General features: G+C 45.8%; 2 protein-coding genes across 2 annotated transcripts; one reads left to right on the top strand and one right to left on the bottom strand.

Annotated features, from left to right (window-relative positions):
- Positions 1–269: 269 nt before the first annotated feature.
- Positions 270–2,982, bottom strand: LOC124349573 (transmembrane 7 superfamily member 3-like). The gene is made up of 8 exons (XM_046800298.1): positions 2,830–2,982; positions 2,392–2,712; positions 1,978–2,246; positions 1,722–1,908; positions 1,493–1,660; positions 1,175–1,422; positions 949–1,111; positions 270–868 (listed from the first exon to the last, which is right to left on the bottom strand). Exons 1-8 carry the CDS (start codon positions 2,924–2,926, stop codon positions 654–656), a joined length of 1,668 nt encoding a protein of 555 aa, XP_046656254.1. The 5' UTR covers positions 2,927–2,982; the 3' UTR covers positions 270–653.
- A 53-nt stretch (positions 2,983–3,035) lies between these two features.
- Positions 3,036–14,291, top strand: LOC124349382 (ankyrin repeat and SAM domain-containing protein 1A-like). The gene is made up of 16 exons (XM_046799934.1): positions 3,036–3,257; positions 3,372–3,452; positions 3,543–3,699; positions 4,145–4,661; positions 4,723–4,984; positions 5,058–5,394; positions 5,635–6,246; positions 6,316–6,508; positions 8,753–8,882; positions 8,954–9,150; positions 10,502–10,668; positions 10,740–11,180; positions 11,253–11,588; positions 11,653–11,817; positions 12,035–12,175; positions 12,256–14,291. The coding sequence occupies exons 1-16, from the start codon at positions 3,154–3,156 to the stop codon at positions 12,865–12,867; spliced, it is 4,452 nt and encodes a 1,483-aa protein (XP_046655890.1). The 5' UTR covers positions 3,036–3,153; the 3' UTR covers positions 12,868–14,291.
- The last annotated feature ends 840 nt before the right edge of the window (positions 14,292–15,131 follow it).

Raw genomic sequence — 15,131 nt, 5'->3', positions numbered from 1 at the left:
GCTCTCGTCGTGTTGTTTTTGTATTATTTTTAAAAAAGAAACAAGCTGCTGCTCTTCATCATTTTCCTATTTGACACTTTTTTCACATACATCACTCCCTTCTTTCTCTATCCCCATTCCACTTTGTCTTTGTTGTCTTTCGGTGTGTCAATACAATTTATATGGCTTGAAAAAAGTAACAGAATTATTTGGTTGTTCAACTTTAAATTATTAACCCCAACGACTTTGTAATGGCCGTGTATTACATAATACAGTATAAGAAATTCCGGTCGAATGTACATCAGTATATTATTTATCAACTTCTATATATTCAATTTGTTCAGTTAGAAGATATTATGTGAGGCCTACAGAATATTCAAATTACCACTGCAATGCACGTGATTGAGGTAGAGAAAAAAGGTCCCCCGGAAATATAGGGGGGGGGAGATAGAAAAAGGCAACATTTTGCATCGAAGCGTCGTCGTTACACACGGCAAAACGATTTCCCACATAACATTACGAGAGGGGGGAAAGAAGAAATGTGCAGACAGACTCTTTCAGGACATTTGACGATTGAGTGACTTTCAACAGGGTCCTGGTGGAAGGGGGGGGGGGAATAAGTAGACAGGTTGCTGCTGAACTATGGGGGAGAGGAAAGAATCAGCGTCGGGAACTTATGCGGTGCCGTAATGAGCCACGCCAGAGTCGGGACTCACAATCAGGGGAGTCTGCTCGGCTCTGGAATTGGACGTTCCTCTGAGTACGGTCCATCTCAGCGGGCGCCAGATATCGGCAGGCGGTGAGAAGGGTGGCCGTCGACGTTCACGCAGGTACTGGAAAGTAGCGCCGCTGATGATCAGTCCGATCCACGCCAGGCTCAAGATTAAATCTGAGGCAATTTTTTAAAATTGAATAAGATGCAAAATCAAACGAAAGAGATCGATAATAAGTCGGGTGGTGGGGACTTACCGTTATCCTGGTAGGGCGGATCGAGAACGGCGCGACCGAATCCAAAGACAGTGGCGCGTCGAACGACGTTGATGACGATGTACTTCAAGCTGCTGCCGATGTAGTGATCGATTGGCACTATCACGGCATAGCTGCCCAGCACAGCGCAGCTCACGATGTTTCCCTATGCCAACCAAACGGACTGTTAAGGGCGAAAGGAGGATTTGAAAAAATGTGGCCAAATTACCATTCGAGTGAAAGTAACGAAAATGACGGGCAAGACCAGCCAGCAGCAGCAAAAGGCCGACCAGAAATTGAAGTCGTTGGTGAGAAATTCAAAGCTGATGGGCAGGTAGAAGAGGACGGAAGACATCAAGAAGCCCAGCATAAACACCACTGGCAGAACAGAGAGAGCCGGAATGCCCCAGAACCACCAGACGAACCACCACAAAAGTCCACCGAGAAGACCCATCACCGACGTTCCAGCAGCCAAACCTAAAATACGCCAGACGACACTTGAAAATTTACAATTCCGTCAATTTGGGTTGATCGATAGTGGCGATACCTGCGACGTTTGGATCGAAATGATTGACCAAAATAATGTAGGAAACTGCTGAGAAGGCAATGAATCCCGCTAGGATCATTTCTAGCTGGAAGTAACGGTGGCCAGCAAACGCAATAAACAAGCCCAAGAAGAGGCTAAAGGCACATAGTACTTTAACATAAGTTGAGCCTATAAATAGAAATAGCTAGAATAAGACGAAGAAAAACAAGCAAATTTAATCATGTCGTACTCAACGTCTGGCAATCGCCTTCTACGCTTAGGTCGCATCCGTAGGTGACGGACGGGATATATGCAGAGGCAGGAGCGTAACGACTAGCTTCCCCCAAGTGCGTCACGGTGACGACAAAAACTTGTCCCAAGCCCGGATATAAACTGAACCGTGAACGCGTAGTTGGCGTGAAACCAAATGAACGAATCTGAGAGAGGAGATAACAAAAAACATAAAAAACATTTGAGAAAACCAATACTTGTCGTTCATCAGTCACCTCTGTCCCGAATTCCTTAGCACCATTGACTGTTCTGAGTAGACGAATGGCATTGAAAAAGGAATCCTCGGTAAAGTCACGTTGGGCGAGGTAGTAATGGTAGACTTCGTATAGCAGTGATTCTGATTCACAGGGGAAGACATCCCCCTGATTGGGTGGCAGAGCAGCCAGCTCGTGATCAACATTCACCATGCTCTGGTTGTAGGATACTCTTAACCAAGGGGATACCGGCATTTCAAATTCAAGGTTACATCCTCCAGGAATGGGAGCTGAAATTCCAAGGAAAACCCACATTGAATGTCTGGCTCTTGATGACTAACATGCTCTTTGACTGTCGATGATTATTAACCATTGACAAATCATTAGTCATCATCATGTTTCATGCATATGAAAATATAAAGGTGCATTACTCACCACTGCGGTCGTAGTACAGGATGAATGCCAAAACCGTGATGTTGACAGGCTGAGTATTGATGAGGTAGGCCATCACGCCAGAGTTGCTGCTGCTAGTATCGACTAAAATACCGATTGATGTGCCATTGACATGGTTTCCTACATCAAATTTCCTCGCTTGAGACATGGAGATCCTGTGGACCTGAGAGTGGGCTTGGACCACAGCAAAAGCCACACTTTTTGGCACATTGATCGACCGGATCCTGACATAGGAATTCGCCTCTAGATTAATGATCCTTTCGTCCACCGAGCCGTTGGATCGAAATTGAAGCACAATGTCATCTAGCAAAAAAATAATAATTGATGGGGGGCGGTAAAGCTTGACGCGTATACCAACAGGGACAGGGTGGTTTAAACCTCATTCTAATTCTAAATTTAAATTTTAAGAAGCCTCTATACTTGGTTGTATGGTTGGAACCAAATTCGAAGTATCACGTTCTATGGCTGAGGAAAATTTTAAAGAGAAAATGAGAAGCAGCAGATGTAGGAAAGACATCTTGTTCTGGCTCCCACTAGTCTCTCTATCAGTTGGCTGTAGTCGTCTTCTATTCCGCATTGTCAACACACCCCCAACAACAAACAACTGACTCTCGCATTGCGTGAGTCATGGCGGACGATGACGTTTCTCAATCAATTTTGTGATGTTTCCGTTTCCTTTTAGTGCTCTACTCAATTTGTGGTGGTTTCACCGGTAATCTTTCGCTGGTTTTCAGCGTGTGGACCATGGGAAAGGACCAGGAATTTCTCGAAGCCGCAAGAAACGGGAATGTAATCGCAGTTGAAAAATTGCTCAGTTCCAAAGCTAAAAGGGGCGGGCCCCTTGCAAGGTTCAAATTTATAAATGTTATTTATTAATAGGTCTAAAGCTTTCTCATGTCTCACTGAAGCTGGGCATTAACAAGTACTTTAAGCAATACTAATTCCATTTCCCTTCTCACTAGTTTAAGACGGGGGCCTGGTTCCAACGTGCAAGACTCATCGGGATATTCAGCACTTCATCATGCCTCACTCAATGGTCACCGGTTAGTATTTTATCACAGATACCAAACATGAAAAACACAAGAAATGTTTTAAATTTGTTTATTAAAATATTTAAAAAAATTTACTATTAGGGAAATTGTGGTATTACTTTTGGAACACGAAGCCTCAGCCAATATTGTGGACAGCAAAGGATCGTCACCACTCCATCTAGCTGCTTGGGCTGGGCATAGTGATATTGTTCGCCTGCTACTGACTACTGGTGTTCGTGTTACCCAGATCAACCTGAAGGTAAGCTTATCTCTTCTCTTATCTTTTTATGTAAACATGGTGTACTTTATGTAAGACATCATAACTCTAGGCATCAATTGTATCTTTGTTTTGATTATCATAAAAGGGTACGATTATTTTAATTGTCGTTAGGAAGTGGGTGTGAACGGGCGACAAGATAAAACTTTCTCTGAGGCTATACAGTTCAAAGGATAGATAAGAGGATATTGCAGCATTTATTTCGAGCTAATGGGATGATCTTGACAAGCTTTAAAGAGCAAAGAGCGTGGCGGTAAAATATCGATCGCCAAGGCGCCATAGTGAAGCACAGGCTCCCCTCATTGATTCTATCGATCGACTAGGCGTGGTTATTCTTTAGCTTCAGTAGTTGCAGAAGCAAAAGGGTGCGTGTGCTTTGGTTGGTTCCGTTTACTCATGTCTCGGATTGTCCGACTTTGATGTATAGAACAAGGACAATGAAACGGCCCTACACTGCGGCGCCCAGTACGGTCACACGGGCGTCGTTAACCTACTGCTCAAGTACGGAGCGGATCCCAGCATTCGAAATGTCCGCGACGAAACGGGCCTTGATCTGGCGGCCCAATACGGCCGGCTGGAGACGGTCGAACTCTTGCTGCAATCACATCCGGAATTGATTGAAATGTACAAGAATCAATCGAGACTGGAAGAAGCTCGAACCATTTCAATTCGGGCCAAGACATCTCCCCTTCACGCCGCCAGTCGCAACGGCCATCGGGCCGTAGTGGACGCCCTTCTAGCCGCCGGATTCCCCGTCTCTTTGTTGACCCAAACAGGAACGGCCTTGCACGAAGCAGCTCTCTGCGGCAAGGTGGACGTGGTGCGCCGATTGCTGGACGCCGGTATCGACGTGTCGCTCAAGGATTCGCGAGGTTTTAGCGCTCTGCGGATCGTTCAGGATCTACCGACGGTCGTTGTCCAGGAAATTACGAATCTCATTCAAAGTAAGTCTCAATCTTTTGCTCGCTGGAGGCTAGTTTTTCTAATTGGTTTTGGGCGGAGCAGATGGCGCCCTGTCGACCGAGTTGAGCGAAGGCGACTTGGTCAGCTGTTCTCCTGGAAATGGCATGCCGTTTCGATTTCCGACTTCGTCCTTTTCACCGGGATCGCCCTACGAGAATGTGTCCATATCGTCATCGGGTCGAGGAGAGAACTACGAACGCGAGTCGCGAATCTCAGTGTCGTCCTGCGCTTCCACCGGAGCCGATTCCTTCATCACGTTGCCCCGCCGCCGATCCAAAATGTCTTCTTCGTCGTGCCATTCACAGTATGACAGCTCACCCATCTCTTTTCAACAACTTTTCTGTAACAAAATGTCTTTTTTTCTTTTCTTTATCCAGGAGATCTGAATGTAGTAGTAGCGTTTACGAAATTCCGCCTCCCCCGCGCTCCTTACCTTGGCTCCAGCAGCAGCAGCAACAGCAGCAGCGCAACCACGAAACTGACGGCGAAAAGCGGAGCTCGTCGCAGTCGGACTTGCTTGACGACGACTCGGCTTTCGTCGGCAACGACGATTGCCTGTCGCGCTCGTACGACGAGCGATCCATCGACTTCCTCTCCGATAACCAATCAACTCTGCCGGACGTCGACCGCAACGCTTTCAAACGATCTAGTCACACGCGTCACAGCGCCGACCAGTACTTACCGATGACCGCACAACCAGCCACCAAAGTTTCGGTGAGTTCCACGACCGCTCATTTGTCTTGATGATTATTTCCATCAGGATTTAGGTTTTGACAGTCTGATTACTGGGTGGGGGTGACAAACCGCATCGTTTCCTACGAGAAAAAATAGAATGCGGCCGTCTCTCTGATTGACGAGGCTGTATAATCTATACAGGAAATGATGGCCCCGCTGGAATGAAAGTTGTGTGGTTTTAACTTCGTGATTTTTCTTTGTTGGTTTTTCGATAATCAGCCGAATCCACCGCAGAAGCCACCGAGGAAACTCCAAGGCATGTCGGTTCACTACGAGTCGTTGCCGCGCTGCGCTGGCCGTCAAAAGCCACGCCATTCGTTATGTTACAGCGTTGACACCAAGACCCCCAGTTTATTGCAAACTACCCAGGTGCCAGCCAAAAGGAATCCAGCACCCACTGGCTCTTCGTCCGGTTACGAATTGGTGTACTTGGCGCGGACGGGATCGCGGGCCGAAGGTTGTGACGTCCCGGGGCCACGCTTTCGGGTCGAGAGCACCGGCACCTATGTCGAAATGGCTGGTAGGGCGGAGCAGCCGACGTCCTACGAGAACGTGGAATTGCAACACTCTAGCGTCAGTGTGGACGATGATTCGATTTACGACATCCCCCGCGAGTTGGGCGGTTCGAAAGCCTACGAGAACGTGAGCTTTCATCCGCTGGATCGAACCACTTCATCATTTGCGGCCACGTCGATTTCTTCTTCGCCGACTTCGACCACTCCCGAAAGCCCCGGTCGATTACCGAATTTGCCTCCGACGCCCGACCATCCACCTCCTCCGGCCCATTTAGCCGAGCAGAGCATCCATCTGAGGATAAGGCCACTCAGTGAGGTATGTCAACGTCCTTATAAGCAGCCTCAATCAAGACTCGAGACATAAAACGTTTTACGCCATTTCCAGGAATTCAAACGCAAATCGCGTGACATGGAGACCGAAACGGAAGAAGAACTCTTCCTGGCCTTCTCCAATGGATGCGACACGGGTGGGAGTAGCAGCAACGGCGGCTCCGTGTCCGTCTCCCTCTCCATGTCCGATAAGAGTTTGTCGGTCGACAACATGGAGGAGGTCGTCAGTAGTGATCAACCGTACGAAGGTAAGCTCAATGTTCTGGTTTAGCTCTTAATTAAGATTTAAAAGAAAACGTAGTTATTATAATCGACCACCACCACCACCACCATCCCCTTCTTATATCCTATTATTTTGATGTAAACTTTTCAATGTTTTTTTTTTTTGGAGATAATTTCGTTTTGTTTGTTCCCTTTACATTTCTACTAATCGTGCCGGATTCGAGATTGAAACAAATTTAAAAATGCGATTATTCGTTGTCTTGTTGGATGTTTTAATTTGATTGCCGCAAAACATTTCTACCAGATTTTTTTTTTTTATTATTATAATCAGAAATTTTTTGTTTTTTACCTCCTTTTTTAAATAATATTCTGCTTTGTGCATTACTTCGTGTAATTTTCCACCCCTTTTTTTTGGTTTATAATAAAACTGCAATCCGTCATCATATTAATGATTTCTGCTTGGAGCTGGACTTTTTTTTGCAATTGACATGCCCCTTTTATTAGTCATTAATTTTTGATGTCCTAATTATACAAACTTTTTATATTCTTCCCAATCCAATTTGAGTTGTTTGGGTTGATTTATTATCCTGGCTTCCTCTTATACCCCTCTAGCAAATGATAGAATATCTTTTTATTTTTGCATGGCTATTCCCCTATGTCTCCCTTTTTCTATTCCCAAACCGGCATTCGTTTTGGGGTTTCCCTCTGAATTCCTCACGGTGGTTGGTACTAAATACGCATTCGTATACTGTGTTCCTTTTCTTTCTCAGCGTGACGTCAAGGTCGGCTTGTTTTTTCCCATCTTACATATCTCAAACAATCGAATGAAAGAGAATCAAAGTCGATAGGAATCAAAAGTGACGAACTTAAACAATTCAGTCGCCGCTTTCCTTGAATCATGTGGTGGAAATGGGGACACATGCAACGGTGCGCTATCATTTCATTTTGTCCCGGGATTGGATACGGGCCAAGGAGGAAAAAGATAATTTTACTACGCGCCGCCGTCGAGAGAGAGAAAGAGAAAAAGAAATGCGAGAACCAGCAGCATTGCAATCCAATTACTAATATTCGTTGGCATCGTGACCCGAATTTTGTATCAACACAAATTTTTCAAGATCTAGCCGGTTTTTTCGGTTTGCGTGTGTGTCTTGGCATAGAGCCGGGCTTCTGCTGTTTGTGTGCGCGCCGGCCCTGATGGATGATTTCCATAAGCGTTGGAAAGGTGACCCGAGTGAAGCTTTTCTGTTTGTTTGTGTGTGCGCGGTGATGAAATTCGAAAAGGGGGAAATAAGAGAGCGAGCGGATGAAAAGGAAGTGGCGTCTATAGAGAATCGGAGAATGGCTGTTCAATCAGCTCCTGTATATGGCCGCCAAGTCGCTGATACTTGATGTGACTCACGACTTGGGCATGTATTACGTATAGTGTATGCACTGTTTGCTAACTTTCTCCCGGCCGTCTCAGTTCTAGTCGATTGGTTTTCCTACACGGATCTCTCACAACCTCATCTCCACAATCTCGTGAGAAACTGCACACCAGCAGTTCCTCCGCAGGTTTTAACCAAATGATTATTCTTTTTTTTTCGTTTCATTTTCTTTTTCAAGTGCACCGCTAGCGGTTAGACCGAGCCAATTTCCCGGTCTTTCCACCCACCTCATTTAAATTATTTTTTGCGGCCACGTCTAGTGTGGTCGAGCTTTGTAGACTTTCGACACTGATTGTACACATTTTTCAAACGCAATCTCTTGGTCCTTTTCATCAAATTCCTTATTCCCCATTTTCCTTCTGTTCTTTGATTACAAAGCGTGTCGCTGGGTGTACTGTGACTGAGCTTGTTTCTCTGCCGTGTGTAATAATGTCGACGCGCCCAGGAATTTGAGATAGCGCAAAGTTCAAAACGGTGCAAGGCTATAACGGAATCGGAAAATAACCTTACCCAAACACAAATGGGGGGCTATAGCATCACTTGAGACGCATTCGAAATGATATCAGTCGCACAATATCCAAGCCGCTGACGTGTGGCGTATCTTATCTCGGTTGTACAAAAGTCCTGTGTGCGTGCAGTGTTGGTTTTCAGTATCATGAGACTTGACTCGACTGCGGTCCCAGTTGAAAACCCAAATTTCTCTAACGAAAAGCTACGTACGACGTTGGGATTTTGCGGATTCCGCGGGAAATTCCTCGAGTGTGTGTCGTTGACGTTGTTGTTGGTTGTTGAAATTGTTTCGAATAAGTCACCAAAAACAAAACCCAACCGATCGACAATATACAGGACTGTTGCGAGGATCGGTGCCCGGTACAAAGTCTTCCATGGATCGGCCCACTTCGTTGCCAACTCGTGGCCACGCTTCGTTCTCTCCGTCATCATCGGTCGATCGCCACAACGACCCCGTCACCAACGGGTAAGTTGTTACATTTACATTCTCATTTGTTTGATTTCATGGTACCGTACAACAGTCATGTGTTGTTGCAGACCGAGTGGTGGGAAACGGACCAGCTTGTCGGTGTTGAGTCCGTTCGACGAGGCTGAAGAATGGTCGAAAATTCTGGAGATACTCAACACTTGCAACAGCGGATTGGATCCGTCCGAAGACGGGACGGGCGGTGACGGCGGATGCGACGACTCCCATCTGCTGGGCGCCGTCCAGCGCGAATTTCAAAATCGACTCGGTGAGTAATTCGATTTGAGATTGGCTGATAGTTTCTATTATTTCCATTTCACGAAATCGAACTTTAACAGTCCCTACTTGTTTATTTTATTCACGGGAAAAAGTGTCGGCCGCGTTGCGTAACACGAAACTTTCTATACTTTTGTTAGAAATTATGGTCATACATAATAACCTCTACTTTCTTGAAACGCAAAAGCCGCTGCTAACGAGCCCGTCTTAATTCTTGTTGTTTTTTCTTCTTCTGTAAAAGGAAAAAAGTGAAAAAGTTTCACACAAGACTCGCTCCACTCGTTTGTACCGTACTCTTTAAGGAAGTGAAAGCCGAGCATTTATACTTCCTGTTAAATAATTCCATTTAAATTTGAATGCAAGCCGAATTAATCAGAATCGAGTTGAATATCCTGGACAAGAGAAATCTCGTTTGTTGGGTTTCCTTTTTGTTTGACGAGAAGACCTTTCAAGTCGCAGAACATTCCGCGTCGGGCCCATTATGTCACTGGTGATGGGGAGAGAGAGGTGATGGGATCTAATCCGTCTGTCAAAAATATGTACAGCAGACGTGGTGTGGCAGATCGACTTTGGCGTTTGGCCGTCGACGTTGTCTTTTTTTGAAATTTCCTCCACCGAGTGTGTCCGTAATGGAAGCAGCTGGCCGTTTCCTGTGTGTCGTGTGTGAGCGTCGTGTGTCTAAATGGCGTGGCGGACATTAACCAGCAGTGGATAGAGTCTAGGAAACCTGTAAGATAATAATAATAAAATAATAAAAAAAAGGGCCAGAATGGATAATCGACCGCAGCTCACGCTCCGTTGCCTCACGGCCAGCACTACGGCAGCACCAGCAATGCCGGTCCTCATCCATTCGGTAGCTTCTCTCTTTTTTCCCCTTCAGTGCCAAAGCAATGGGCTCTAAATACGCTAGTGTGTACACCATATCTCTCCTGTTAGGTAAAAAATAGTTAAACACGTTTATATTTCGCGCTGGATTGTCATCTCGAAACCCTGAAGAGAAAACGAGCGAATCAACGGGAGTCGAAAGTTTTGGGGGGAGAAAATTAGATCGCTCGCCCGGTCCGCTTTCACGGCGATTTTTTCTTTTTAATTTTCTTTTAATTTTGGCAAGTCAACCAAGTCCAGCAAAGTGGTTGGGTCTCTCGCCAATGCAAGACATCCTGACATACGATTGTTCACCAAAGAGGCGAATAGCACCTCGGTGTGAGTGCTCCGTCGAAAATTGCAATTTTAGTTTGATTGTGCGCGTAGATAGACAATTAGCTATAGGGCTGCTCCAACTTTCTCGTCTTATTTTGCATCAAAACTCATTTGTTTTCATTTGTGTTCCCTCACCGTGTCAGATGCCATGGGTGGAGCGCCAGCGGAAGTCAAGAACCAGGACGTCATCGAAGTGCCACCCATCGGAAATCACGGCCACGACAGCGTCGCAGATTGGCTCCTGTCGCTCGGATTTCAGCATTATCTCGGCCTGTTTATTGCCAACGGTTTCGATGACGTCGATTTCCTGGTTAGTTTTTTACCTTTTTAAATCTTTTGGGAAATTTCAAATCAATTGAATTTGAATTAAAAAATCAAAAGGGCGACGGCATTGTGGATGATTCCAGCCTGATGGAGATTGGAGTGCTGGACTCTGAGCACCGGAGGCAGCTGGTCAAGGCGTCGATGCTGCTCAAGACGCCGTTGCACAAGATGAATTCCGTGCTGGCCCGGCCGGAGACGGTCGACGAATGGCTGCACCTGCTGCGCTTGAATCACTACGGCGAGCAATTCCACAAGAACCGCTACGACGACATGGAGCGCGTCGCCCGCATCTGGGAGGTCGAGCTGACGACCGTCGTCGAGATCAGGTTGGTCGGCCATCTCCGACGCATGCTCGTCTCCCTGGGCGGCGGAGTGTCACTCCAACAACAGCAGCAGCAGCGCCCGTCCAAACTCGCCAACGGAGCCAATGTCCCTCATCCGGTCAAAATCAACAACCCAGATGATTTAACATCCATGTCTTCCGATCTGAAACTCATCGTAAGTGTTATCATAGCCCTAAGGTTATCAGCCGGATGATTAGATGATTCAAATGGATTCAACAATTTTTAGTCGTCCAATCTGGCCCGGCTAGAGGACGAAATTAGTCAGAAAATGATTGAAACAATTGGCGAACCGCTGGTGTCTTTTGCTGGCGTCAATGAAACTTGCAACAAGAACAACAGCAGCAGCAGCAGCAGTACTCTGGGCAGGAGAAAGTCACGGCCGGCTCCTCAACCACCTTCGTCGGTGGCCAGAAATCATTCCCATCCGGTGGAACTTCTTCTGAGCGAGTTGGCCATCCGTAACCCCACAGAGTTGGTCATCGGCATCGCCAAGACGGTGGCCACCCAGTGGCGACACAAACCCCAAAATCTCCTGCGTCCAGGCGTCTGTTACGAGGCCCAGGTAAGTGGTCAAATTTCTTAATTAAATTTGGATTTTCACTCATTTCATTTGCGGGGGGGTTTAGTATTTGGGCTCGACGTTGGTGAGGCACGTCCGCGGAACGGAATCGACCAAACGATCCATCCAGAAACTCAAGAAGAAGAAAGCGGAAGAGACGGGAAAGCGGACGACCAGCATCGTCTTGGCCATTTCTCTGAGCGGCGTCCAGTTTCTCGATCCGTTCAATCAGGTACATTTATAATAGAGCCGCTCTCGTCCGGCTGTGTCTTAGTAAGAAAAGTGGGCGGCACTTGGTATAAGCTGGGCCGGTGCTGGTTTTCCCACGGCACACGCGTCGACGGGCGATATGCCGCGCGCGCCATTGCCCGTTTTATTCCATACACGACGGTTTTCGTTCCGCCGATTTGATTTTCCCCCTTTCCGTCCGTCTCCCTTCCGCTCGACAGGAGACCATCTGCAAGCACGAGATCCGCAACATCAACTGGGCCTGCCAGGACGCCGACGATCTCACCCACTTTGCCTACATTACCAAGGATCAGGAGTCGACGCAGGATCACTTTTGTCACGTCTTCCAGGTCCATTCGATGGTGAGTGCAACTTGGACAAGCCCTACAACTATTTCTCGTCGTCTTGATTGAATTTGACATGTGTTGGAATTTCCTTCCAGGATTTGGCGACGGAAGTGATCCTGACGCTGGGCCAGGCCTTCGAAGTAGCTTATCAGCTGGTTCTCCGTCAAGAAATCTACAGCCCTTCCAGCGAGAATTCTAGTCAGCCAAGTGTTCCAGCTCCGCTGAATAAGGCTCCAGTCCAGCAGCGTTCTTCCTCTCCGCCGTTGGCGGAGCCAGTATTATCGACGCCCAAGGCAATTGAAGCAGTAGCAGTTCCAGCAGCGGTGAATCCTGCTGCTCCATCCGCAGTTTCAGCTACCAATAACAAGCCGGCGGGACGGTTCGTCGTCGATCCAGCCCGAAAAATCGGACCTAAACCGACTGTCCTGCCACCGAAACCCAAACTGGGCACAGCTCTACTCAATCAGCGTCCCAGCAGTCACGGGATAAGTCACGCGCGCTCTCACTCGAGTGTCGACGGCATGCCGGTTGCATCCGGCGCCGCCAGCGCCATGATGGAAACTCGTCTCCTATCCGAGTCCAACCTGGCCAGCCTTCAGGCCAGCAATCGGCCCACCATCGCCACGATGATCTCGCTCCCTTCATCGGCTTCCATATCATCGACCGGGTCGGGTCGAGCTCCCCTGGCTGCCAAGGATGAACTCTAACTCTATTTTTAGAAACGGCCGCGAGTCCTTCATAAGTTCCCTGGATTTATCTTTGCCTAATGTTACGTTCATCAGCTACATTCTTCCTCATTCAATCAAGTCATTGTTGCTTGTTTTCCCTCCCTTTTGGTATTTCGATTCGACCCGCTTTGAATTCGTTCCTTTTTAATTTTTTCGTCAGCGCGAAAACGACATAATAGTTCATTGGCTGGATGTTAATAGCGTATCGGCAATATATACTTAGGCTTATAATATTAGAAGTTGTGCCTGAGTGGTTGGTTTTTGTTAGTCAAGAGGCCCTATAGAGAGACGACGGGAAGCGGGCGATGTTTTATGCCGCAGCAGCATTAACGTTTTATATGTTACCAAGTGGATATATTGCCAATCATTTCATCTTCCTATTAATGGAATATAACCACGCAAAAAAAAAACTTAAATAAGGAACCAACATTTCTATAAAGTTCGTTTTTCTTATTTTTTAACTAGATCAATCGTTACCGGTACTTAACATAAAAATCGCCTACTTGGTCAAAAAATGTTTCCAAACGACGAATACCCCAAAACAATTTTCTAAAATTTGTTTTGAAAATCATGTATGTGCGTGTTGTGTAATAATTCCCAATAACTGTCTATAATATTTAGAGATCTCTCTCCTCCCTCCCCATTTTGTTTTATCGGAACGCTGTTATATCGCCCACCTGTTTGATTGAGGGAACGGATCCTGATTGATACAATTTTTAGATTGATACTCTTTTTCGAAATTCCTCCGTTTGTCTGTTAAACATCCGTCGAGTCCGATTTGTTTGTCTGTGAGTTGCTGAACGTGGCGATTGAGTTAAAAAAATCACGGGAGCAAATCTGAACGGATGCGGTTGCTGCTGCTATTAAATTGATTGGCGTTTTGATCGAACCGACTCACGATCATCGGCCAGTAATTAAAGAGAGACTGTGTAATAGTAGATGACGTCTCAGTCTTGTACAGGTGTTTTCTAGGCTCTAATTTGTACAGGGCAGTGTGCTGTGACGTGTTCCTTTTACACTTGTACGCGAATCGGCGAATGGCGTGAAAAAAAACATCATCGGAATATTTTCACACGTTATTGCCCGATAATCCTATTCTAATAGAATTTCACGATTCCTCCAATCCTCCCCCCTTGCTCTTTTTATTCTACGTTATTTAAAAAAAGACATCTTTTCCAGTGTTTCATCATACGTGTATTATAATACCGCGCTAATATGCATTCGAAATGTGGCCATGACTATAAATTCATATGACGTAACACCTCGCTGATGGCTAATGTTTTTTTAAATTTTGTAATATGACCACGATGTGTGTCTTTCTCGTGCTGCTGTTCTCTCCTCTCTCTTTCGCTCTTTATATTTTGATTGAAACCGTTGTAATACAAATTACTTGTGCAATCGGACAACACAGCGCTTTTCGCTTCGTTATGACGTCATCAAAAACCGATTTGGTATCGATCGATTCTTAAGCATGGCTAATTAGAATATTATTTTGTCGTCTGCTCTCATTTTGTTGTAAGTTTCGAAAAAGACACGACGAAGGTTACAAAGAAAACGGAACGAAAACTTTTTGGAAACGTACCATGGCTCATGAAAAATAAAAACTACTTAACAATTAAAATGAGAAAGATGTGGTTGTCGTGTGAATTGACTGAATTTGGTGTGAACTCGTGTGAAAAAGTGTCGTGGCCATGGTCGTGGCCGGCCGGTCGTGGCTCTCCATGTTCTCCACTCCATGCTGTTTGGCGGGTAAATCTAAAGAATAGAATATATAAAAGAATATAACTAAGAATACTAAACAAATGATTATAGGAGCTCAAATAGAAGAAAACCTGTTCCAAATTTGTGAAAGCATTTATCAAGTAAGCCCCATGTTGATACATGGCAGTTTTTTTGCACTATGTAACCTTTTTCTTTTGTACAGGTTTGAGAAATGAGCCAGCCATCATAACAACAATCTCTCTTTCATCAGTAACAATCTCAGGATCATTGCTTGGGTGATGACTTTCATTACTTTTACCCTTGCAACCCGCTAAACATGTTAATGATGCAAGACTAGCTTGAATGCAGGGTATTACGTGTAATTCTTGCCTTCTCCCATTTATAGATTTATGGTTTAATGTCTCATTTTCAACTTCTCATGACTTTTTTTCTGTCAATATTTTTCGTAACCTCATTTTTTATTTTTTATTTAGATAAACAGCCTCCTGATTGGAGGAACCACCAATTTCGATCGAGTTACG

This window comes from Daphnia pulicaria, chromosome 7, assembly GCF_021234035.1.
Source record: "Daphnia pulicaria isolate SC F1-1A chromosome 7, SC_F0-13Bv2, whole genome shotgun sequence".
In the NCBI taxonomy this organism is placed as follows: Eukaryota; Metazoa; Arthropoda; class Branchiopoda; order Diplostraca; family Daphniidae; genus Daphnia; species Daphnia pulicaria.
The sequence above is the reverse complement of the archived record's forward strand: the minus strand, read 5'-3'. Positions and strand labels throughout refer to the sequence as shown.